The 27848-nt window shown below is 44.2% G+C and overlaps 1 protein-coding gene across 1 annotated transcript in view; it reads right to left on the bottom strand.

Annotated features, from left to right (window-relative positions):
• Positions 1 to 7194: 7194 nt before the first annotated feature.
• LOC126195542 (lipase member M-like) overlaps positions 7195 to 27848 on the bottom strand; it is a 159683-nt gene continuing 139029 nt past the window's right edge. The window contains exons 6-7 of the mRNA XM_049934166.1: positions 19773 to 19915; positions 7195 to 7400 (exon numbers count right to left, since the gene is read on the bottom strand). Of these exons, the coding sequence (XP_049790123.1) occupies positions 7251 to 7400; positions 19773 to 19915 (293 nt within the window). The 3' untranslated portion in view covers positions 7195 to 7250. The remainder of the gene's footprint in view (positions 7401 to 19772; positions 19916 to 27848) is intronic.

Genomic DNA, 27848 nt, shown 5'->3' with positions numbered 1-27848 from the left:
ATCTGACCACTGTACTTCCATTTTGACCTTGTTACATTGAGCCATCGAGCTCAGCATGGACGCAATACTGCATATAAACTCTGGCTACCGTAAAACAGTAAAACAAGAAATTTTCTATAACAGAAAAGAAAATTAAAGGTGATCCGTGTGTGTCAAAAAGCACAATTAATAGAGTGATTCAACATGCGTTGTATAACATACTCATTTTATTACAACATTTCCACAAAAGTGACTATATTGAGCTCAAATGGCTACCACTGTTTGGCTTATTAACAACGATGGCCTCTTTGTGATAAATGAACACCTAATTATCGGTGGGAATAATGCTGATGACGGTATCAGTTACAGAGTTTGCCAACATCCCGTGATTGGCGGTCCAGACGCAGCGGCCACTGGCAGACGCATGCACGTTACGCGTTCTCTAGATGCATGGCATGGCATGGCCGACTCCTCTGCACCGACCTCGCGGTCTGGATGCTAAACGTCTGCTTATACTGACAAGTGGAGGCTACGAAGTTCGGATCACACATTTACTTCACACTTTGTACAACTTTAGTAGTCCATCAGGACAATATAATTTTTTTTTTTTTGTCATCAGTCTACTGACTGGTTTGATGCGGCCCGCCACGAATTCCTGTGCTAACCTCTTCATCTCAGAGTAGCACTTGCAACCTACGTCCTCAATTATTTGCTTGACGTATTCAATCTCTGTCTTCCTCTACAGTTTTTACCCTCTACAGCTCCCTCTAGTACCATGGAAGTCATTCCCTCATGTCTTAGCAGATATCCTATCATCCTGTCCCTTCTGCTTATCAGTGTTTTCCACATATTCCTTTCCTCTCCGGTTCTGCGTAGAACCTCCTCATTCCTTACCTTATCAGTCCTCCTAATTTTCAACATTCGTCTATAGCACCACATCTCAAATGCTTCGATTCTCTTCTGTTCCGGTTTTCCCACAGTCCATGTTTCACTACCATACAATGCTGTACTCCAGACGTACATCCTCAGAAATTTCTTCCTCAAATTAAGGCCGGTATTTGATATTAGTAGACTTCTCTTGGCCAGAAATGCCTTTTTTGCCATAGCGAGTCTGCTTTTGATGCCCTCCTTGCTCCGTCCGTCATTGGTTATTTTACTGCCTAGGTAGCAGAATTCCTTAACTTCATTGACTTCGTGACCATCAATCCTGATGTTAAGTTTCTCACTGTTCTCATTTCTATTACTTCTCATTAACTTGGTCTTTCTCCGATTTACTCTCAAACCATACTGTGTACTCATTAGACTGTTCATTCCGTTCAGCAGATCATTTAATTCTTCTTCACTTTCACTCAGGATAGCAATGTCATCAGCGAATCGTATCATTGATATCCTTTCACCTTGTATTTTAATTCCACTCCTGAACCTTTCTTTTATTTCCATCATTGCTTCCTCGATGTACAGATTGAAGAGTAGGGGCGAAAGGCTACAGCCTTGTCTTACACCCTTCTTAATACGAGCACTTCGTTCTTGATCGTCCACTCTTATTATTCCCTCTTGGTTGTTGTACATATTGTATATGACCCGTCTCTCCCTATAGCTTACCCCTACCTTTTTCAGAATCTCGAACAGCTTGCACCATTTTATATTGTCGAACGCTTTTTCCAGGTCAAATTCTATGAATGTGTCTTCATTTTTCTTTAGCCTTGCTTCCATTATTAGCCGTAACGTCAGAATTGCCTCTCTCGTCCCTTTACTTTTCCTAAAGCCAAACTGATCGTCACCTAGCGCATTCTCAATTTTCTTTTCCATTCTTCTGTATATTATTGTTGTAAGCAGCTTCCATGCATGAGCTGTTAAGCTGATTGTGCGATAATTCTCGCACTTGTCAGCTCTTGCCGTCTTCGGAATTGTGTGGATGATGCTTTTCCGAAAGTCAGATGGTATATCGCCAGACTCATATATTCTACACACCAACGTGAATAGTCGTTTTGTTGCCACTTCCCCCAATGATTTTAGGAATTTTGATGGAATGTTATCTATCCCTTCTGCCTTATTTGACCGTAAGTCCTCTAAAGCTCTTCTAAATTCCGATTCTAATACTGGATCCCCTATCTCTTCTAAATCGACTCCTGTTTATTCTTCTATAACATCAGACAAATCTTCACCCTCATAGAGGCATTCAATGTATTCTTTCCACCTATCTGCTCTCTCCTCTGCATTTAACAGTGGAATTCCCGTTGCACTCTTAATGTTACCACCGTTGCTTTTAATGTCACCAAAGGTTGTTTTGACTGTCTTGTATGCTGAGTCTGTCCTTCCGACAATCATATCTTTATCGATGTCTTCACATTTTTCCTGCAGCCATTTCGTCTTAGCTTCCCTGCACTTCCTATTTATTTCATTTCTCAGCGACTTGTATTTCTGTATTCCTGATTTTCCCGAACATGTTTGTACTTCCTCCTTTCATCAATCAACTGAAGTATTTCTTCTGTTACCCATGGTTTCTTCGCAGCTACCTTCTTTGTACCTATGTTTTCCTTCCCAACTTCTGTGATGGCCCTTTTTAGAGATGTCCATTCCTCTTCAACTGTACTGCCTATTGCGTTATTCCTTATTGCTGTATCTATAGCGTTAGAGAACTTCAAACGTATCTCGTTATTCCTTAGTACTTCCGTATCCCACTTCTTTGCGTATTGATTCTTCCTGACTAAGACTAATGTCTTGAACTTCAGCCTACTCTTCATCACTACTATATTGTGATCTGAGTCTATATCTGCTCCTGGGTACGCCTTGCAATCCAGTATCCGATTTCGGTATCTCTGTCTGACCATTATGTAATCTAATTGAAATCTTCCCGTATCTCCCGGCCTTTTCCAAGTATACCTCCTCCTCTTGTGATTCTTGAACAGGGTATTCGCTATTACTAGCTGAAACTTGTTACAGAACTCAATTAGTCTTTCTCCTCTTTCATTCCTTGTCCCAAGCCCATATTCTCCTGTAACCTTTTCTTCTACGTTTTGATTATGAATCAAAGACGCTACCCATAGACCACGGGTACAATAAAATATAAAATAGTAAGGCCCTACAACTGCATTCCAGTCGCCCATGACTATTAGATTTTCGTCCCCCTTTACATGCTGCATTACCCTTTCAATATCCTCATACACTTTCTCTATCTGTTCATCTTCAGCTTACGACGTCGGCATGTATACCTGAACTATCGTTGTCGGTGTTGGTCTGCTGTCGATTCTGATTAGAACAACCCGGTCACTGAACTGTTCACAGTAACACACCCTCTGCCCTACCTTCCTATTCATAACGATTCCTACACCTGTTATACCATTTTCTGCTGCTGTTGATATTACCCGATACTCATCTGACCAGAAATCCTTGTCTTCCTTCCACTTCACTTCACTGACCCCTACTATATCCAGATTGAGCCTTTGCATTTCCCTTTTCAGATTTTCGAGTTTCCCTACCACGTTCAAGCTTCTGACATTCGACGCCCCGACTCGTAGAACGTTATCCTTTCGTAGATTATTCAATCTTTTTCTCATGGTAACCTCCCCCTTGGCAGTCCCCTCCCGGAGATCCGAATGGGGGACTATTCCGGATTCTTTTGCCAATGGAGAGATCATCATGACACTTCTTCAATTACAGGCCACATGTCCTGTGGATACACGTTACGTGTCTTTAATGCAGTGGTTTCCATTGCCTTCTGCATCCTCATGTCGTTGATCATTGCTGATTCCTCCGCCTTTAGGGGCAATTTCCCACCCCTAGGACAAGAGAGTGCCCTGAACCTCTATCCGCTCCTCCGCCCTCTTTTGACAAGGCCGTTGGCAGAATGAGGCTGACTTCTTATGCCGGAAGTCTTCGGCCGCCAATGCTGATTATTTATCAAAATTTAGGCAGTGGCGGGGATCGAACCCGGGACCGAAGACGTTTTGATTATGAATCAAAGACGCTACCCATAGACCACGGGTACAACAAAATATAAAATAGTAAGGCCTACTACTAAGGAATTTTTAAGAAAATCACTAAAGATTTTTAAGAGTCGAATGTCTTCGTAGCAGCTCTGAGCACGAGATGGAGGCGGCCGAGTGTTGAGCTTTCGAGTTCCATAACCGGTGAATCAATGGATTGAGTCCCGCTCACCTTTACTAATCCTATTTTTAGATGTATAATTTTTTCAACGTTGATCGTATTCTTCATATACATATGGCATTTGAAAGGTAATATAATAAAAAAACACATATACTTGCCTGAACTTTTATTGAATTTCCTGTGGTTTTTGGTTGCTTATTAATTTTAATTATTACGACAAATATTATTGCTGTTGTGGTCTTCAGTCCGAAGACTGGTTTCATGCGGCTCTCCATGATACTCTATCCTCTGCAAGTCCTTCATCTCCCAATAACTACTGCAAGCTACATCCTACTTAATGTGCCTACTCTATTCATCGCTTGGTCTCTCTCTACATTTTTTACTCCACAGAATTCTCACCAGTACTAAACTGCTGATCCGTTGATGTCTCATAGTGTGTTCCACTAACCGATCCCTTCTTTTAGTAAGGTTGTGCCGCAAATTTCTTTTCTGCCTGGCTCTTTTCAGTACATCCTCATTAGTTATGTGATCTAGCTACATAGTCTTCAGCATCCTACTTAAACACAGCATTTCGAAAACTTCTATTCCCTTCTTGTCGCAAGCCAGGGTAGCAGCGCGGTCTAGGCCCCTTGCCACGTTTCACGCGGCTCCTCCCGTCGGAGGTTCGAGTCCTTCCTCGGGCATAGGTGTGTGTGTTGTCCTTAGCGTAAGTTAGTTTAAGATAGATCAGCGTAAGCCTAGGGACCGATGACCTCAGCAGTTTGTCCAACAGGAACTTACCACAAATTTCCAATTTTCTCTTCTTGTCTAAAACTGTTTATCGTCCATGTTTCACTTCCATACACGCCTACGTTCCAGACAAATACCTTCAGAAAAGATTTCCTAACACTTAAGTCTATATTCCATGTCAACAAATTTCTCTTCTTCAAAAACGCTTTTCTTGGCATTGCCATTCTACATTTTATACCCTCTCTTCTTCAGCCATTATCAGCTGCTTTGCTACCCAAATACCAAAACATATCTAATAAATTAAGTATTTCCTAATGTACTTCCCTCAGCAATGCCTGACTTAATTCGACTACATTCCATTATCCTTATTTTGCTTTTGTTGATGTTCATCCTACTTGCTCCTTTCAAGACACTGTCCAATCCGTTCAACAGGTCTTCCAAGTCCTTTGCTGTCTCTGGCAAAGTTACAATGTCGTTGGGAGACGTCAAAGTTTTTATTACTTCTCCTTGAACTTAAATTCTTAATCCAAATTTTTCTTTGGTTTCCATTACTCCTTGCCCAATGTTCAAATCGAATAACATAGCAAAAGGCTACAGCCCTGTTTCACTCTCTTCTCAACCACTGATTCCCTTTGGTCAAATTTACAATAATCGGCAAGTAAACGACCAAACGTATCAAGTTTTTCTGAAACTGTGTACCTATCGTGATTTGCGAAATCCCTTATACATGCAGCCAGGTAAGATATCATAAACTGCTTTGCACCTGGATGCTTCAACCTGCAGATACGGAGGCCGGCCCCATTTTTTAACTTGTGTATCAGTGAGACATTTCTACTGTAGCAAGAACGCATAACACAGGTGCGATGTTTTAAATCAAAAAATTTCCGTTTGTATTGCAAAAATGGATGTGAATCCCTGTTATTCGACTACTGCGGATTATGAATGTCATGATGATTGAATGCACAGTCTAATGCAGTTGACAAAAGTCGGTTAAAATATGCGTTCGTGTACTGCGATATTCTTCTTGAAGAAGCGGACCTCATTGATAGAGAATCATCAGCAACGATTTCTTCAGACGCAGTGGTGATTCCAGAAAAACCTTATACGTCTGTCGTCGAAATATCAGGACGAGAGATAGTTATTACTGACGAGGACCTCATTCATTCCAGGAAGTAGATGAAGGCCTATTCCGAGAAGCCGAAGATCTTTCTGATGAGGAGCATAATGAGCCAACCGAAAAGAAGGCCACAATCTGGATACATTCCGATGGAGACAAAAACTGAAATAGTGGGACTGTCTGAATAACACGGCATGTGGTATCTACGAGCTCCACAGATTTCGTGCAAATGCACGTGCTTGTTTCATTCTTATACCTTTCAGATGTCGTATATGTGAAATAATGTGATCAGTATTGAAAACAAATATGCATTTGAAAAAAACCTAAGTAGGACTCGATCCACCGACCAACGGGTTAGAGAGCGTGAACACTAAAAGCCGCCAGCTCGTGCTGAGTCGTAACGCACCGGTACATATTCTACTTGTAAAACTTCTCTTTCGATTTTCTCGAAATTGCCTAAGTAGTACGTCTTACTACTGTAAGTAGGCTGTTTAGGTTTTTATACTGGTAACGCCACGTAGCGCTCTGTATGAAAATCACTGACTGTGCTGTGTGCAGTGTGTCTGGTTTGCATTGTTGAAAAATTCTCTATTGTAGTGGGCAGTTAGATGTGAACAGCGCGTAGCGTTGCACAGTTGGTGAGCCGCCAGCAGTGGTGGATATGGGGAGAGAGATGGCGGACTTTTGAGAGCGGATGATCTGGACGTGTGTCCATCAGAGACAGTAAATTTGTAAGACTGGATGTCACGAACTAATATATATATTATGACTTTTGAACACTATTAAGGTAATTACATTGTTTGCTTTTTATCAAAATCTTTCATTTGCTAACTATGCCTATTAGTAGTTAGTGACTTCAGTAGTTAGAATCTTTTATTTAGCTGGCAGTATTGGCGTTCGCTGTATTGCAGTAGTTCGAGTAATGAAGATTTTTGTGAGGTAAGTGATTCATGAAAAGTATAGGTTATTGTTAGTCAGGGCCATTCTTTTGTAGGGATTATTAAAAGTCAGATTGCGTTGCGCTGAAAATATTATGTGTCAGTTTAGAGATGATCAGAATAAGTAAAGAGAGAAATGTCTGAGTACGTTTGGTTTTGCTCAGCTATTTGAAAATCAAATAACGTAAGTGGTTTATCAGTACAGTCATTCATAAATTTTTCTAAGGGGATGTTTCACTACTTCCACATTACATTCCTTAAATGGACAACCAAATGTACTCAAAGTTTGAAGTCAATCCGTGATTCGAACGTCGTGACCTCCCTTTGTGAGTCAACAGCGGAACACTTAGTAGACGTTTGCCGTTCGCTGGTGCAGCCGGTCACAAGCCGGCCATCATGCCCAGTATGCGGTCGTAGATGAGTCGCGGCGCCTGCGTGTTCGCGACGTAGTCGAAGTGGTCCCAGTCTTCCGGCGGCATGACGAAGACGCCGAGGTTGAGCGAACTCTTACGGCTCAGCAGTTGCGCGTCCTGTTGACAACAGAGGCGTGTTAGTAGCAGGTCGTCTCAGACCTGCATGGCAGTGTTAAACCTGTCTGTGGGAATCGTAAGCAAACTTCCTTCGTACATGTAAAGAGGGCATGGTTGATGGCGTTTAGAAATACTGGGTGAGCACAAAGTCTTGCCCTGATTATAAAAATTTGTAACAGAATAACCGTTTGACATAATAAGTTACATTTGATGCCGTTACATAGGTTAGTGTTACTAGTTTTTTTAAGACCACCTACGTTAGCACACCTCAGCGTGTGTTCCCTTGGTAGCTCAGAGAATGTCGAGGCGGTATTCTAGTTCCCGCTAGGTGTTTCGTAAAATGTGTTCTGTGGCCGTGAAACGTCACAGGTATACACTTCATTTAACTAACTGATTAATTTCTACATGTGTAATTATTCATTTTACGCCGAGAGCGTTCTTTCAATGTTTCGTCTAGCTAATTAACCTCTGGATTCAAGAATGCTTCCGTGTATATTTTTTCTTCTGTTGGTGTCACACCTCCTCTCTCATCCTTTGATCCCATTATGTATATGGATGGATAAACGTAATTATGCATGGAATATATAATAATCTGGGTTAGTCAAAGATGGTAGCAGTAGGGTAGTTTAGCACCAACATAACAACGTGAGCAGATTCGGCAGAGTGTTCGTGATTCCAAAGATAGTGAGGATGAGCAGGGCAGAGTTTGTGAGGTTGGTTCTCACTGAGGTCCTTCCCCCACCACCAGTTTTTTTGAACGGTTGGCGGTTGGTCCTGGAACGCGCCATGTTAGGACACTTTGGGGCCGCCGATTGAACGAGACGGACGCAGGGATGCGGCGCTCGTCATGGATGGTGAGAAAAATTATTCATAATGTAGGTTTTTTGGGGTAACATTGATTATGAAACATGTTCGGGTGTGAATTAATACCGGGAAACGTTCAGCGATATTTTATTTGTAGAAATTTTTCAGATTAATGTGTTTCAACTAGCGGATTTGGCCGCGAGGTGATTGAGGGCATGAACCATCGGTTCTTGTTCTTAGGTCAATAGCGCATGGGTTCATTAACGTTTCATTTGTTGCATAGTTTAGTTCTGGATACAAGCAATATAAATTTTTCATGATTCAACGGTTTATTTTATTCGTTTCTTTGTTGTCGAACTTGGCCACGTGTTGCTGGCATTCATAACGGTAGTCACTGGATTTGCCTTTCGTTAATCATAGCATGAATAATGTGGAGTCATGAAGCCTGGGCTGGTTTGCATTGCGGTTGCATAATACGCGGTTTCAACATGAACTTATCCGCATGGTACTGCATGTGTAGTAACCCAAGTAATGTGTGAAAGAGTGAAAGGTGATATCCTTCCCTACTCCGTGCGTTAAATAGGTGTGACAAAAAAAATGGCTCTGAGCACTATGGGACTCAACTGCTGAGGTCATTAGTCCCCTAGAACTTAGAACTAGTTAAACCTAACTAACCTAAGGACATCACAAACATCCATGCCGGAGGCAGGATTCGAACCTGCGACCGTAGCGGTCTTGCGGTTCCAGACTGCAGCGCCTTTAACCGCACGGCCACTTCGGCCGGCTAGGTGTGACAATAACTAAATGGTGTTAAATGGCCACCATTCAGTAACATTCATTTTTAAACATTTTAATCATTAGTAGATGTAACTGGCGACGAAGTGTTGTCTATGTTTCCGGTACGACGAGATGCAAGAGGTAGTGAATAGATTTCATGTGTGTACTCCTTACATGAAAATTAATCAGCTTAACAAACAAGGGGTAGACATTCAACAGTACCCGCAGCAGCTTGTATCCTAACCTGCAGTTCGTCGACGTCAGCAACAGGTGTGACGAAGACTCTGTCCTTGATACAGCCCCAGAAAAAAAAGTCAGAGGTGTAATGTCTGGAGAGCGGGGTGGCCAGGGTGTTTGGCCGTTCCTTCCAATCCACCGATCCCGCCATTACGCCCCTTGACTTTTTTTTCTGGGGCTATATCAAGGATAGAGTCTTCGTCGTACCAGTTGCTGAAGTCGATGAACTGAAGGCTAGGATACAAGCTGCTGTGGGTACTGTCACAGAACACATGTTACGAAACACCTGGCGGGAACTGGAATACCGCCTCGACAGTCTCCGAGCTACCAAGGGAGCTCTCGTTGAGGTTCACTAACGTAAGTGGTCTTAAAAAAAGCTAGTAAAACTAACCTATGTAACGGCATCAAATGTAAATTATTATGTCAAACGGTTTTTCTGTTTACTTATTTAATCGTATGGCTAGGGCCCCCCGTCAGGCAGACCGTTGGCCGGGTGCCGGTCTTTCAATTTGACGCCACTTCGGCGACCTGCAGTCGATGAAGATGATAGGATGATGATGAGGACAGCACAACACCCAGTCCCTGGGTGGAGAAAATTCTCCGACGCAGTCGAGAATCGAAGCCGGGGCCAGAGGATTGATAATCCGTCACGTTGACCATTCTGCTACCGGGGGCGAACGGTTATTTTGTAATAAATTGTTATAATCAGGGCAAGACTTTGTGCTCACCCTGTATTGCCGGCCAAACCTAAAGGCAGACGGACGTCACGACAGCCCAGAATCTTCTTCCACGAATTTATTTAATTCACAGACGATGTTGCGTATTCCGGGGGTAGAGCCTTTGACTAATAATCAGACCATTCTTTCTCTCTTGTTGCAACCAGGCATTGCATAAATCCGTACTAATAAAAATGTAAATGTTCGTTTGTCCATAATCATAAATCTCTCAGAGTTCTTCACCGATTGCTTTGAAATTTTGACACAGTGCTGCATTCGATTACGTCACATGGTGTACAAATATATATATTACGTGTATGATAACTGACGCTCCAGCAGGTACACAAAAAGCGCGCGTGAATTCGAATACAGCGTTGATACAAAATTTCAAAGCAATCAGTGAAGAATTTTGGAGATTTAAGATACTGAACAAAGAACACGACATTTTCGCTACTGATGGCAATTCAGTAGGTACATAAGAACACGCGTGTATTCGAATGCAATGTTGTGTCAAAATTTCAAAGGTATCGATTAGGAACTTCAAGAAAATTATGGTTTTGTACAAGCATTTACAGCTACGAGAGGGGAACCAAAAGGGGAAATTCGTCATAACGTCTTTATTTCTTATTATTTCTACACCAAATTTTGATCACCTTCAAAGTATTCTCCATTGACCACAACGCACGTCTTCAAACGATCCTTCAATTGTGATTCTACAGTTTCTCCCGTCGTATTTCTTGCTCGAACAGTCCACGGGTGTACTGCCGGTCCATAGTGTCCAACGGGCACAATATTTCGACGATGACGACATGTCTGATCGCCGAAATATTGTGCCCGTTTGACACTGTGGACCGGCAGTACACCCGTGGACTGTTCGATATCCTTCCATTGTTCAAAACAGTTTTTAAATTCACTTATAGGGATGTTCTTTATGGCTTCCAGCGACTTTTGTTTTACCTCCTCCACAGTGGCAAAACGCTTTCCTTTCATGTCCCTTTTGAGTCTGGGGAACAAAAAGAAATCACAGGGGGCTAGATCCGGTGAATAGGGGAGAGTGGGAGGTGGACAATCGGTGTCACGCTGTTTTTAGTCAAAAACTGCTTTACGGAGACGGCGGTGACGGCCGGCGCATTGTCATGATGGAAGAACCAGTCGCCTGTGCGACAATGATCTGCCTTTTTCTTCCTAATACTCTCTCTCAATCTTTTCAAAACCTTCAAGTAAAACTCCTGGATGACACTTTGACCTGGGGGAACAACACCTCTGCGTGCACAAAACCTCTGTAAGTGAAGAAACATATGAGGATTATCTTGCTGTTTCACTTCATTTGGCGAGCTTTTCTGGGACGAGGAGAGCCACTTGTGTTCCCCTGGCTTCATTGCTGCTTTGTCTCGGGGTCGCATCACCAGTAATCACCTTGGAAAAATATTCAGGGTCCTCTTTGAGCTGATTCTGAAGCTCAAAACATGCCTGAAGTCGACTCCTCGTTTGCTTGTCTGTGAGAAGGCGAGGGACAAATTTGGGTACAGCCCTTCTCATGTGCAAATCTTCGGATAAATTCCTCCCAATTGAACTCCATGATATTCCAGACATCTCATAGAGTTGATCAATGGTTGGGCGACGGTCTTGACGAATGAGGGTCCTGAATGGTGTTGGTCTTCAACTGACATTTCTCCATTTTTAAAACGTGAAAACCACTCGTAGACTCTGGTTTTACTTAGGGTAGCATCCCCATAAGCAATCTTAAGCCTTACAGTAGTTTCCGCGGCCGATTTCCCGAACAGGAAACAAAATTTCACTGCCGCAAGTTGCTCTCGACAATCTACCATCACATTTTCGCCGAAATGGAAAAAGTTGTTCTACAAAAAAAACTCTCACGGGCGAACCGATGCACTCACAGCGACACAACTTCGCGCACTGACTCAGGTGGTTTGACCGTAACGGGCACCTGGTCTAACAATAGATTCCCCCACTCTCCCTTCCCACCGCAGTCTAATTCCCGTTACTTTTGGGTCCCCCCTCGTATTTTAATGAAAATGTAATTGTTCGTATGTTTCAAATCTTCAAATCTCCGAAAATTCTTCATCAACTGCTTTGAAATTTTGACGCGATGCTGTATTCGAATACGCGCACGTTTTTATATATATACCTATTACAGCGTGACAATAATCATAGGGAAAAATCTATACAAAACCGTAATCGTACGTTTGTTCAAAACAGATAAACACAGGTACAGGGAAGATAACTGCGGAAAAGGCTTGGATATCGGTAGAAGCTCTTCAGTTTATGGTCGAAAGAAAGATAAACAAAAATGTTCAGTTAGAGACAAGTATACAACAATAGATGTTACTTAGGAATGTAACAAATAGGAAGTGCAGGGAAGGCAAAATGAAATGGCTACAGGAAAATTATAAAGAAACAGAAAAAGAAATGGTCGTTGGGAGAACTGATTCAACATACACAAAAGTCTTGCGGTCAGCCAGCCACATCCATCTGCTATATTGTTACAGCTCCTTATGCCACTTTTTTCCTGTGTCGTTAATATTTTGCTACTGGCGCAATACTTCGTTCCGTGCTTCTGTGCTGGTACGCAAATAGTTTTCCAGCTTTTGTTACCTGTGTTTTACGTGCTGTTCTATCTTTCTGTTTTGTATATTTTGCTGACACTCGTCTCAGTCTGTTTTCGCGCAGGTGCTAAGGACCTCGCTGTCGTGCGCACATACAAACACCCCCATCCATCCATCACATTTGTTGAAATTAAAAGCAAGGGTGGCAACACTAAACGAGCAATGGGAATTCTACTGTTAAACGTAGATGAGATAGCAGACAGCTGGGTATAGAACACTGAAGGTCTCCGCGAGGAGGAGAGGAGGAAGAGGGGAGGAGGCGGAACACTGTCCGCTGACGTGACAGAATATCAAACCGAAGTCGATGTGTATAAATTGGGGCTGCACTATTACATTCAGGGTTTTTGCAGTGCTCCTGAAGACTTACGATCACATAAAGCGGAGGACATAGATGACAATCTTTCGGAATTTGTAAAATATTTAGGGAAAAACCAACCAAACGACAATTCAGATTGGTTTGTAGAATCTATATCACTAGATATATGTAATCAGACTTCGGGAAAAATGTAATCCACCCAATTCCGAAGATACAGGCTGAAATTATTGAACTATATGAAAAGAAACGTAAATTAGTTACAAACTACCTCGTGCACATACTTTATTCAAGATGTAAACGTCACTGCAGATATTCGGATTCAGGTTATGACATATTCGATATGCCTGCCATCATTGGCGATGATATGGCGCGGACGAATAACGAAATTCTGCTTGACCCGCTGAAGTGTCTTAACATCGATGCTGTCGAAGACCTTCTGAATTGCTGTTTTCAGCTCAGAAATGGTTTTGTTGTTATTTCTGTACACGTTGTCTGTAATATAGTCCCACAAAAGGAGTCGCATGTGTTCAGATCCGGAGAATATGGCGGCCAATCGAGGCCAATGCCAGATGCTTCTCGGCACCCCCAAGACGAAATGTGCACCCCAAAGTGCTCCTCCAGGACATCAAACACTCTCCTGCTTCGATGGGGTCTAGCTCCTTCTTGCATGAGCTATATATTGTCAAAATCAGTGTCACTTCGGATAATGTGGATGAAATAATCTTCAGAAACCTGTATGCACCGTTCGGTAGTCACCGTGAATGGCTCTGAGCACTATGGGACTCAACTGCTGTGGTCATTAGTCCCCTAGAACTACTTAAACCTAACTAACCTAAGGACATCACACACATCCATGCCCGAGGCAGGATTCGAACCTGCGACCGTAGCAGTCGCACGGTTCCGGACTGCGCGCCTAGAACCGCGAGACCACCGCGGCCGGCCGGTAGTCACCGTGGCATATCGCACCAATTATTTCGTGACTGGACATTGCACATCACAGAGTCATCTGTTGAGGATGAAGAGACATCCTGATCGCGAAATGTTGGGTCTCAGTCCCCCATATGCGCCAATTTCGCTTATTAACGAACCCATCCAAATGAAAGACGGCTTCGTCGCTAAATCAAACCATGCAAGCACATACTAATTCCCACCATGCCCCGCGGCCAACCGTGCAGTTTGAACGTCCCAACGCAAACCGTTCAGAATTTACGACGATTTTATTTCATATAGTTCAATAACTGTCACCCTGCAGCAAGGGCAGATAAATACGAGAACTGTCGCACAGTCAGCTTAACGGCTCATGCATTGTAATTGACAACATTACAGAAGAATGGAATAGAAAACTGAGGTCTTCTTAGGTAACGATCAGTTTGCCTTTAGAAAAGGTAAAATCACCAGAGAGGCAGTTCTAGCGTTGCGTTTGATATTGGAAGCAAGATTTTAAAGAAAAGACACTTTAATAGGGTAGTATGGAAGTGAATCATGGGCTCTGGCGAGTTAATCTTTGGCTGTGGGGAGACCGAAAAAGAAAAGAATCGAAGCATTTGAGACGTGGTGCAGTGAAAGAATACTGAAAATTAGATGGAAAGGCAAGGTATGAAATAAGACGCTTTTCTAAAGACGTGGTGAGGAAAGAAATATGTAGAAAACTCTGCCAAGAAGAAGGAACAGCATAGTAGGACATCTGTTAAGACGTCATAGTACACGAGGGACCAGCAGAGCGTAAGAACGGCATGGGAAGACAGAGATTTGAATATACACTCCTGGAAATTGAAATAAGAACACCGTGAATTCATTGTCCCAGGAAGGGGAAACTTTATTGACACATTCCTGGGGTCAGATACATCACATGATCACACTGACAGAACCACAGGCACATAGACACAGGCAACAGAGCATGCACAATGTCGGCACCAGTACAGTGTATATCCACCTTTCCCAGCAATGCAGGCTGCTATTCTCCCATGGAGACGATCGTAGAGATGCAGGATGTAGTCCTGTGGAACGGCTTGCCATGCCATTTCCACCTGGCGCCTCAGTTGGACCAGCGTTCGTGCTGGACGTGCAGACCGCGTGAGACGACGCTTCATCCAGTCCCAAACATGCTCAATGGGGGACAGATCCGGAGATCTTGCTGGCCAGGGTAGTTGACTTACACCTTCTAGAGTACGTTGGGTGGCACGGGATACATGCGGACGTGCATTGTCCTGTTGGAACAGCAAGTTCCCTTGCCGGTCTAGGAATGGTAGAACGATGGGTTCGATGACGGTTTGGATGTACCGTGCACTATTCAGTGTCCCGTCGACGATCACCGGTGGTGTACGGCCAGTGTAGGAGATCGCTCCCCACACCATGATGCCGGGTGTTGGCCCTGTGTGCCTCGGTCGTATGCAGTCCTGATTGTGGCGCTCACCTGCACGGCGCCAAACACGCATACGACCATCATTGGCACCAAGGCAGAAGCGACTCTCATCGCTGAAGACGACACGTCTTCATTCGTCCCTCCATTCACGCCTGTCGCGACACCACTGGAGGCGGGCTGCACGATGTTGGGGCGTGAGCGGAAGACGGCCTAACGGTGTGCGGGACCGTAGCCCAGCTTCATGGAGACGGTTGCGAATGGTCCTCGCCGATACCCCAGGAGCAACAGTGTCCCTAATTTGCTGGGAAGTGGCGGTGCGGTCCCCTACGGCACTGCATAGGATCCTACGGTCTTGGCGTGCATCCGTGCGTCGCTGGGGTCCGGTCCCAGATCGACGGGCACGTGCACCTTCCGCCGACCACTGGCGACAACATCGATGTACTGTGGAGACCTCACGCCCCACGTGTTGAGCAATTCGGCGGTACGTCCACCCGGCCTCCCGCATGCCCACTATACGCCCTCGCTCAAAGTCGGTCAACTGCACATACGGTTCACGTCCACGCTGTCGCGGCATGCTACCAGTGTTGAAGACTGCGATGGAGCTCCGTATGCCACGGCAAACTGGCTGACACTGACGGCGGCGGTGCACAAATGCTGCGCAGCTAGCGCCATTCGACGGCCAACACCGCGGTTCCTGGTGTGTCCGCTGTGCCGTGCGTGTGATCATTGCTTGTACAGCCCTCTCGCAGTGTCCGGAGCAAGTATGGTGGGTCTGACACACCGGTGTCAATGTGTTCTTTTTTCCATTTCCAGGAGTGTATTCAATAAATAATGAAGGACGTTGGGTCCAAGTGCAACTCTGAACTAAAAATGTCACCTCAGTCGAAGGACTGATGGAAAATACATGTTTGCATAAGAAGCGCAATGATTACATAGGTTCAGATGTACTTAAAACAAATTGCAGACTACGTTTCACGTACCAGAATCATCCTAGAATGTAAGTGAAGTCTGTGGGTGACTGACCGAAAAGGACGTAATGGGGGTTGAAACGTTATTCGTATGGAGGCGAGCTATTTGGTCGCCTAGAATTAATATGAAGTAAGGGAAATTTGCCTATATGGCTGAACACTCAGGGCTAAAGGTGTGGCGTGACCAACCGAGCCAAAGCGCTGCGGAGAGGTAATCCTCAATGACCACTCCAGGCGAGCCCAGGGGCAAAGGCGTCAGTGAAGGGCCGGATGTGGGTCAATCCCGGTGTGGAGAATTTGGACAGCAGTCGCACTCTCAGAAGAGATGAGGCATCAGCAATGCCGGAGCGTCAGACAAGCTGAATCATGGCTTCTTACAGTGTTCAGAAATTCAAAATAAATCGCAGTCAAATAATAAAGAAATTCTGAATACATCTGCGATCTCAGAAAAATCAGGTACATCCAGTGACACAGCAATATTTTCAACACCTTTAAAATTACAGAATCTAATATCTTGCAGCGTTAAATATTTTCACAATGAACCTTTGGATTAACTACTTTTAAACGCTTCATGCGATTTCACCAAGAGGATATCTCAGATGATAGCATAGCAGTAAAACTATCATCCTTGAAAGCTACATACCTGTATCAATTTTATTTATTGATTTACAGTGTCTTTCATAATTTTTTCATTATGCGAATACTTAAGTACTATTTTACTATTTTTGCTAGATATTAATGTAACTATTGATTACAATGACTGCAAATACAAAATCATGGTAAGTGGTCTGTTGCTTGTGTTAGCTGGAAACCACTATTGTAAAGAGTACTAAAAATGCTAATATCAAACAGACATAAATAACTCTTTAAATAATATTTAACAATAATTTGCTATCATTGATTGGGTTATTGGTTTGTTTATTTGGGGGAGGGGACCAAACAGTAAGGTCTTTGGTCCATGTTATCACTGGATGTGAGTGCATAGGTGCAAGAATACTGGTTTATTTATTTAGAAGAAACTATTATTCATATTTATTGTAACTTATCTCAGTGTCACCGAATGGCCGGCCGGGTGGCCGAGCGGTTCTAGGCGTTACAGTCTGGAACCGCGCGACCGCTACGGTCACAGGTTCGAATCCTGCCTCGGGCATGGATGTGTGTGATGTCCTTAGGTTAGTTAGGTTTAAGTAGTTCTAAGTTCTAGGGGACTGATGACCTCAGATGTTAAGTCCCATAGTGCTCAGAGCCAATTGAACCATTTTGTGACCGAATGTTTATAACTTTTCTCTTATTTAAATATTGTTGCAGTATATCAATTTAGCCCGGCAAGTGGTCAAGTTGAGTCTAACCATGTCTATAGAACTTAAGAACGATGTATTTTTGGTTGTAATGGCCTTCAGCCAATGGAAAAGCAGTCAGTGGAGCGGAACACTGCTAAAGTTAAGTGGAAAAGGTCACTTTTCGAGTGATGCAGTCAAGGTAACGATTCTAGACACTTTGATGTTCGTTTCGGAAGAAGGCAGACCTGCCTGTGGTGACGTGCATGATCCTCGGTGGTGAACGGTCGCTACAACTTTCTAGCTCAAATGAGCACTATGGGACTTAACATCTGAGGTCATCAGTCCACTAGAACTTAGAACTGCTTAAACCTATCTAACCTAAGGACATCACACACATCCATACCCGAGGAAGGATTCGAACCTGCGACCGTAGCAGTCGTGCGGTTCCGGAAATTCTCTAGCTTTTGCGACAGTTTATGTCGGCTTTCTGAAGAAGGCAGAGCTGCCTAAGGTAATGTGAGATACGCAGTTGTGTGGGTGATTGATACTAGACAGTACTCTAATTTCCCGACTGCGTTATGTAATTGAGAATAGACAGAGTATGAGTTTCTACTCATTACCTCATCTGTATTAATTTGTAAGTCATCGTGATGAACTCTGAAGTATTTTGAGCCGGCCAGTATATCGCGTATTATGATAACGAATTGGACTTAGTTTAGTGCGTCTTGGATGACTGTTGAGCTTTTGGGTTCTGCTACCATTCTCGTAACGGTCTCAACGTAACTTTATTGCTTTTGATAAGTTTATTTTCTGTCTGTATTTTAATTGGATATCGTAGGACTACTTTCCCTTTAATTGATACATACTTTTCTGGTTAAATATTATTCAGTATACTTCTCTGTCATCTACATCAATTCCAGGCGTTAGAATAGAACCCTTTTTATTAAATTATTCATTTACCTTCAGTTTATATTTTTGTGTGTTTTATTACAACAAATTTTTAGCCAGTGCATAGGCTATTTGACTGCAGGATCACAGCTTCCGGTTATTATTTGCAGCTGGTTGGCTACTGGCCATGAATGCAGACGTGCGTGGCTCGAGCCTAAAACAATATCGAGCTCTCCATTTTTAGAAACAGCTGTGCGGAGGCCGATTATCCAAAGCACGAGAACCATCAGGCAAATTCGTAATTGGTCTGCTCCTATGGACCGCTTGTTAGGGAGAGATTACTCAGCAGGCAGCCAATACGTAATGTTGCGGGGCAATGGGCACATACCAAGAAGGTCAGTAAATAAGATCACAGGCTTGTCTCACCCTCAGGAGAACGTCGCAGAAACTGTAAGTGAAACGGATACAGCCGTCCTTATGGTCTTATTTCTTGTGTAGCTGACAGTTTCGGTGTTTCAGTACGCCGCCTTAAGGCATCAATTGATGCTGAAGGGGTTATCACGATTCATATATACGCTGCATCAGCGGTCAACATAACTGGTTTGCGTAAACCAGTTATGTTGGCCACTGATGCAGCGTATATATGGATCGTGGTAACTCCTTCAGCATCAACTAAGGCCTGGAAATGGCGCACTGTAGAGCCAAAACTGGTAGCTACCATTATATAAAATCATAAGGATGACTGAAGGAGTTTCATTTTCTTACAATAGTGAACGGTCGTAGTCCCCAAGACCTCCACTCAAAAGGATGGACATACAAAAAGTCAAGTAAATGGTGGAAACTTGCAACAGCAACCGTTCGAAGATATGTTACTTATAATCCATCTTGATCGCAAGATATTTATATATGACCGGTTTCGGTTCTTCTAGAACCATCTTCAGATCTGCAAATTTCGGTTACAGGAGCAACCGTCCACACTCAGCAACCTTCACATGCTGCGTCAATGAATGTGACGCAGCATGTGAAAGTTTGCTGAGTGTGGACGGGTTACTCCTGTAACTGAAATTTGCAGATCTGAAGATGGTTCTAGAAGAACCTAAACTGGTCATATGAATAATATTTTGCAATCAAGACGGATTATAAGTAACATTGCGTAAAAAGTGATTGCGGTATCCCTGCAGGCATTGAATCTGTTTTTGCAACGTTCGAAGATAGTTAATTGTCACTAACGCTGACTTAAAAAGTTTCAAGAATCAATGTTACGTGGAGAATCTAGGAATATATTTCATCCCCTAAATGTCACTACAGTGTTGATGACGAAGACAAGTTGAGACTAATTACAGCGACCATAGTGGCATTTAAGCATACTGTACTGAGTCACTCCAGTGCCTTCTTACCTCAAGTGAGACGTATCTGTCACTACGGCCGACGAACGATGCTATTGGCAAAGTGATATTCTGCAGCTGGTATTCGGGCGGCTTCTCCGAGCCGTACCTACGAATATTCTCCTTGGGACCCCAATCGAAACCCTCCAACTTTCCTGGAAAACAAACAAAATCAAGCCACTAAGTACACACCGCTACCAGCAGCACTAAACATTCCACTTTTTATCAAATTAAGGAATTGGTTAGTACTGTCAGCCGCTCTTGAATCATATAGTTATGCATGTTATAAATTACACTACTTTCTTATCTTTGAGTCAGGTTCAGTGGTGAAATACACTGTCTGTCTCGCTCATTGTATATCTGCACTATGCTATCTGGGAACGTCTACCGTCAGTATGAATCACTTGGAGATCTCGCATCGAGAGGTGAGTACGGCATTACCTGGCTCGGGGCTCGATCTACATTACAGGTCTCAAGTCAGAAGTTATACAGTAACTCGGGTTTTTGTACGGCCGTGTGAATCATTGGTGTATAACCGGTTGCTTTCTGTATTTATCTACATATATTTTGCTGGTAACCCTCAAACGTTGAACATAAGCATAGCGCAACACGCAGATTGTGGTTCCTTCAACTGCGGAACGGTCGCTTCGGAACTGCCCTATTAACGCACGTGAAAATCGACTGAATGTACAAGGGCGGTAAGCGACCAACACCTGTTGACTGGAATACTTTTGGTGTTTGTCGTGCATTCTCCTGGAATTTGTACTCTGTGCCAGTAATATAGAATTTGAGTCACTTGATATGATGTATGGGTATTGACAACTGAAACTAAATTGTGTTTTTAGATCTCTCTTTCACATTCAAGTCGCTTTTTAATCAATAACTGAAAGACACATTGATGTAATAACCATTGTAACGTACTGAGCTTACTGTTGGAGGGGGGGGGGGGTCGTTTCATTGCATTAAGATGCTTCGTAAGTCCAGAATGCGGCGATGTGCATACAGCTCATTAATTCATTCGTGCTACATCTTACATCAGAGAGAAATGCACGGGTGCGTGCTCTGGGACCCCAAAATATCTAGGACTGACATTTGACAGATCTCTTACTTCCACGAATCACTGCACAAACTGCTAGCGAAAAGTTTCCTCCAGGAACAATCTTCTACGGAAACTGACCGGATCACAATGAGGCAGTAACATGAAACTATACGAACCTCTGCAATGGCAGTATGCTATTGTGTGGCAGTGTATGCGCGTCCTGTTTTGTATAATTCAACACATGGCAAACGGCTGGACGTATCTCTCAATGACTTCTTCAGAATCATAACTTGTTGCCTGAAATCCAGTCAAGTCGAATTGCGCAACCATCTCGCAGGAATGACATCACGTGCTGTACGAACAGAAATAGCTGCCAATGAGGAAGGAAAGAAAGTGGAGTTGAAGAAATCGCATCCTCTGTAAGTGCACAAACTGCTCCCGCAACAACTGAAGTCAAGTAGGCGTTTCCGTGCAACATGACGGCACTTAGATACACTCCTGAAAAAGCTATGGAGGGCTATGACCTACCTTCCACCTCGCTGAAAAGTGTTTCATAAAACATATCTTCTGGCTATGATGAGAAATGGAAGACTTGGGAGTCACTGAATAGACTGAGATCTGGAGTTGGCATGTCAAAGTTTAATTTGGCAAGGTGTGGCTACACTGATCAAGGTGAGTTCAGTGTGACTGTGGAAAAGACCAAACTGTTCATCAAATTCTTCAATTCTGCCTGTGTCCAGCCTCCTGCACAGAATATTATCTTGATAAGGGAACAAAAAATGCGTTGGAAGTGGCCGAGTTTTGGGCAAAATTGATATAGCCATAACATGTGTAATATGTATATATGTATGTGTATGAAGGTAGGAAATGAGGTACTGGCGGAAATAACGCTCTGAGGACCAGTCGTGAGCCGTGCTCGGGTAGCTCAGTTAGCAAAGCACTTGACCGCAATTGGAAAAGGTCCTATGTTCAACTTCTGATCCGAGACACAGTTTTCTTGTGTCAGGATGCTCCGTTCACATTTTGTTCTCTCACGGTACAGTGTGAAGGTAATTCTGAAAAATGCGAACTGGCAGACACTTGAAAGTAAACGGCAATCGTATCTCCAAGATCAGCGTTAAGCGAAATACCGGTACGCATGGGACAGCATCCACTGCGTAATATGTATCAAAACGCCACGCATAAAAACGGTATTTTTACGGGGCTTGTACCTCAGGTTCCACTGATGACGGAAAAGTAAGGTCAAGTGTTGCGTATAGCCCCTGGACTATGACCATTTGTATACACAACGAAAGGATCCTCTTACTGTAACTCTCGTACAGCACAGGGTCAGAGATTCAGTATTACACACTTCCTTCAGCTCAAGCAAATGGAGCAGAGCGGTTGGTTCTTTCTCCATTAGATGTCGGCTAACTGTTTGTCTTAAGGGGAACCACTTATTTCATGAACGGTTTCAGAGAAAACTAGAAAAACATGGTTTTTGGGTACCAAAAACCGAGCCGCGGATTCCAAGGCGACTATGATCAGCAAATGGCCATAATTTTTGCTCTGTGTTGCTAAATCCTGATCTCGAACAACCTTTAAACTTTCTTGATATCCTTATTCGTTTCCGAGTTACCGAAGCTCAAAGTTACCCTATTTCTACATGTAAAATACGCACGTGAAATACGGTGTGACGCGAAAATTTAGTTTATCAAGCGACATAGCACGGAAAAACATGCTGTAAAATACCTCCGTTATTATCAGAAGGGTTCTGGGAACCACATGATGTTCGAGGGCAATTCAAAAAGTAACAGCAAACTACCAGTATCAAATGCAGTTAACATGTCAGGTATTTCAAACCCGCGGAAGTGAAGATGCATGCGTTGAGAAAATTACCGCATATGTCAAAAGATGGAATGACAAGTTGAAGAGGAAAGCCAGTTGAAACAAAATGGCCGCATCTCTAGCTGTGTGCACCGTAGAAGAACAGTGAGCAGTTATACGATTTTTGTGGCCCTAGACCGTAAAACATCGAAAACTCCATAGAAGACGCTCTGGTCGTCCCCGCACGGCCGTTACTGACGAGAGAGTGGGACACGCGGGCGCCGTGATTCGTGAGGACAGGTGTATTTCTGTAGAAGCTTTAGCCAGCGAACTATCAATGTGGGATCAGCGCATACCAATGTTAGTGAGGTCATCAAGTACCATTTCTCGTGTGCACGACGGCTGCCTAGGATGCTCACTGATTAAAACAAGATGATGCGTGTTCAGGCTGCCACGTCATTTCTAGCGTGATATAACGCTGAAGGACACGACTTTCTCACACGTTTCATCACAGGAGACGAAACCTGTGTGCATCACTATGAACGAGAAAGCAAAAGACAATCTTCACAATGGCGACACACATCTTCTCCAGTCTTCAAGTCTCAGCCATCTGTCAGAAAGTTCCTTTTCACCCTCTTCTGAGATATGAGTGGGCGATTTTGGAACACTATCAGCAAAGGGCTGAAAGAGTGAACAGTGCCCGGTACAGCGCCATGTTGGAGAATGAGCTAAAGCAAGGAATACGGAGCCATCGCAGAGGATTTCTGTCCATAGGCGGTCTTACCTTTCACAACAACGCGTGCCCCCACACCACCGCTGCAACTCTTGCCGCCATTCGGAGACTGATTTCTCGTCGTACTGCATTCGCCATACAGCCCTGAGCCCGTTCCTTCGGACTGCCATTTGTTTGAACCCTGAAGGACATTCCACAGGACGACGATATGAAAGTGAGGTTAACACACAACCGAAAATGGCACAACCGAAAATGGCACAGGAAAGTTGGTGCAACGGTATGAGAAGTGTATCGAAAAGGAGGGTAGTTATGTTGGAAAATGACATATTGTTTGTATCTGTAAGTGATATAATGCTTCACAAAAAATAGTTTACTGTTACTTTTGAATCATCCTCGTAGGACTGAATCACACGCAAAATATTTTTGCACATGAAATGTGGTCGGAGACGTAAAATTACATAGTTTTGGTTTATTTCAGTGTCTCATAAGTAACTATCAAAATTTTAGTGACCCATAAAGTTCTTTTAATATGAGTGACATGTACTGCTGTAACAGGGAAGAGGAGGGAATCGGCGGAAAAGTGCTCCGATATGAGCAGCAAAAAGGCGGATATGCTCCTGTTTAAAAGACTGACTGGAAAGTGGGGTGTCAGTAGCCTCATTTTATCTTCGTCGGCACGTTTAAAAATTTTCCCGTAAGTTTTATCTTGGGGACATATTTTCGCTTTTGTGTGCCGAGAGGGAAGGAGGCAGTGGCCTCAGAAAAGACACGGAAAAATAACAAATACTGAAAAATAATTGACAGTGTTGTGATATAGAAAGAGTGAAGGAGACAATGGCAGCGTGAGAGAAATAAAGGGAAACAGAGGCAGTGGAACATAGTTGACAGAGACAGAATAGTGTTGGAAAAGGAATGAAGGAGACAGTGCCAATGGGACAGGCATAAAGAGAATGAGATATTGGAAGTTGGTGAGAACCAGTGATAATGAGAGACAGAGTCTATGACAATGACAACGAAGAAGAGAGAGAGTTAGACAATGAGAAGAGACAGCAGCAGTGGGAAGGAATGAATTAGAGAGTAACAGTAAGAGAGAGCAAGAGGGAGACAGCGACAGTGACGGGACAGTGTAGTAGCAGGACGAAACGAAGGGAACTGTGGCTGTGAGATGGGAGACACGGACAGTTAGTGAGACACATAGAGATAATGACAATGAGGTGGGCCGAATGAGTGGTTAAGAATGGGTAACTGTTAATGGATGGGTATGATTGACGTATAGCGATGGACTAGTGGGTGTCAGCGGGTCACAGTAGGGGGAAATTGTGTGAGTGAGAGGGGGTTGCATATTAAAAAAGGCGCGAATATATTCGCTTGTCAAAATGTTAGGGTAAAAGGTGCTGAGGAAGGCAGAATGAGGCAGCTGGTATCCCACATTTCACTCAGGATCTTTTAACAAACAGAAACATTTTAGTATTATTTGTGCTCCGATAGGACCAATTTTCCTCTCTTCTAGGAATATACTACAGTCCTCTACGAACAGTTCTCATAGTAAAGCTAACAAAAGATCACACTAATTTCAGCGGGCATGGAAGCATTTAAGCAGACGTTCTTACCACGCTATACACGGAAATGGAAAGGGAAGAGTATGTTTTGTAATGGGAAATGTCCGATGCCTTAAACTCCACTGTGTCTAACGAAGTATGGGTGCAAATGTGGATGCAGATTCCAAGCGGTACGGGAAGACTGAGATGCTGATTTAATGGAAGATGGTTCGATAACATATGAAAAAGCCATAATGTAGGCGCCCCGGTGGTCCCGGTCGCCTACGGTGGACTGGATGGCCGAGCGGTGACCTCTTCAGTTGTCAGGATGCTAGGAAATGGCTGTAGAAGCGTCAGAAACGCCAAAGAAACATTATTAATTCATAACAACTTTATTCCTGTCGAGTACAATGTGGCTTGGTCATATCAATGACCTTCCCCGAGTCCTCGCTGACTCGTAGCGATGACACCAGATCCGGGCTGCACAGTCTTGCTAACGCAGCGACGCGTGCTGTGACGTAACGGAGGAATGCCCTTACTTCGGCCGCGCATGGCTGGCGGCGCCCGGCTCGGCTGCGGACAGCAAGCTGCTGCGCGTGGAGGCTCTGGGTTGGAGTCCCGACGCTGTCGGCACGAGAGGCGTTCTCGTACTGCGGAGTGTACTCTATCCCACCCCGTCTTCTTCCCTGCTCCTCCTGATGGCTCGTCCGCGGTGGACGGGCGAAACGGGCTGCAATCTCCCAGCGTCGTCGGCTCACCCAGTTGTCACGGTGGATGCACAGGGCCTAGGCCCCGCACGATCTCGAAGACGGTTCACTGATGTAGTCAGCATTGGCGGCGAGCGAGTCTGCCGCGATGTCTGCTAATCCTGTGTTGATCATTGACAGCGGCAGCAGAGAGGACCAGAGCTGGTACTGTCCCCTCACGCCTGCTGCTGGATGGGCCGCCCTTACTGCAACATCTCCTTAATAAAGATTACCATGTCGATCACCGAGCTGTGCGCTACGCAGCGACCCAGTACACATCTAACTGCAAGTCTAACTGCGAGTGCGAGTGTCTTGTTGCTATCAAAGCTGGCGTATTTATAGGAAGCACGAGCGACGTCCTGACGTCATGCTCGTTTGTAATGAACGCATTCGTTCCAATTTTACTGCTGATTCCCCTGTCGTACTCGCCCCTTAGGCGTTCTTGCAACGTAGGTACGTGTTGTTACGACAGACTTACGCGAAATTGTGAAATGCAGTACAGCTGACGCTATACCTCTGTCTTGCACTCAACGAAAGTCTCCGTCTAACACAAACCCGCGTGCTAAGCAATTCCCTCTCGCCTGTTGTGTGTAACCAGGCCATTGCCCCTGCGTGACGACACATTCCATACATGTGCAATCCTCTTACCTCTTGGCTAACCTACTGCCTCTGACTCTCGGCACAGGCAACGAAACTTTGACAATATTCCACGTTTCCAACTCTTTACTATTCCGCGACACTACAATAAGAGTACACGGAAAACTGTACTGCATAGAAAAGTGTAGACCAATACTTTACCCACCAGTTGTGTGTCAAATAAGTGATGATGTAAATACTCTGACATCTTCAGATGCTGACAATTATTTGTAGTGGCACCATTAGTTTTTGGCGATTCTGGAGAACCATAGCAGCTGGCAGGTGAAGGATATTAGAATTCCATTTACAGCAAAGAGGCTGTTTGCACATTGCAGCACAGACCACGCCTGGCACTGTCAAGCTACCAGCCCGGCAGGAAGACAGGCGTGTAACTGAACGAGCCAGACCGTTTCCCCGCTGGTGGAATGTATAAATATTGTCTGGAACGTGATCAGGAGCGTCACCTAAGAATAACAAATGAGCCGGTATACAAGATACAGGGTGTTGCTAAAACGAGATAGGTGGAGGAGTGGGTCATAACAAGCAACTTTCACATAGCAAAAAAAATGGTTCAAATGGCTATGAGCACTGTGGTCATCAGTCCCCTAGAACTTAGAACTACTTAAACCTAACTAACCTAAGGACATCACACACATCCATGCCCAAGGCAGGATTCGAACCTGCGACCATAGCGGTCGCGCGGTTCCAGACTGTAGCGCCTAGAACCGCTCGGCCACCAAGGCTTGCTTCACATAGCAGCCCATGTCCCCATCCCTTAGCATTCGGCACCAGGCGTCATTTAACAGCGCCGCGCAGCGCCACAAAGTTATGCATACTACTAGCCATCCGAGTCGAAATGGCGGCAGGGATAATGGGCAGGACAATGCCACAGAGTTTCTTCCGACATTTCTTGGGATGCAAACGTGTTGTGTCTGGCAGTGCAAGTGCTTGTTTGACAAATGCCACACCTAGGGTGGCACCAGTGCACACTGCAGATTCTAGATCACCCTACATCATTGTATCAACAAATGGCGACACACTTGTAGTTGGCGGCGTGTGGATCGGACAGGAAATGGATCACTTTTCTTGAGAGGAAAGGGCAGACATGTACTGCACTTATGGGGTAGCGGATGGAAGTGCTCTCGCTTCTCAACGGTCTTCGAATCATCGAGTACCAGATCCATGTGTGTTCACTCACATTTACAGGTCCCTAAGAGAGACCGATGCATCTGAGATGAGTTGTCCAATACCATCTTAATAGCGCATGTGTATTTCCGGCCTACATCGAAACCCGATACGAACATTTTGTGATACAGGTGCGAAGGCCAGACAGATGCAGTCATCAACAGACAACGCGTACACCAGGTTCGAAGAGGAGGCATTAACATTGCTGTAAAATATGCCCTCAACATGCTAGTGGAGTTTTGATCGAAAAATAGATGTAAGCTATTCCATGGCCTGGTGTGTATGGAATGAAGATGAACTGCACCTTCACCGTCTTCAGAAAGTTGAAGCCCTTAACCTAGAAGATTTTCCACATCGCTTTGACATCTACTAGTGGTTTTTGCAGAAGTGTGCCATTCAACCCGA

This window comes from Schistocerca nitens, chromosome 7 (genome assembly GCF_023898315.1).
Source record: "Schistocerca nitens isolate TAMUIC-IGC-003100 chromosome 7, iqSchNite1.1, whole genome shotgun sequence".
Classification (NCBI taxonomy): domain Eukaryota; kingdom Metazoa; phylum Arthropoda; class Insecta; order Orthoptera; family Acrididae; genus Schistocerca; species Schistocerca nitens.
Note: the sequence above shows the minus strand (reverse complement) of the source record. Positions and strands in the feature narration are given on the sequence as shown.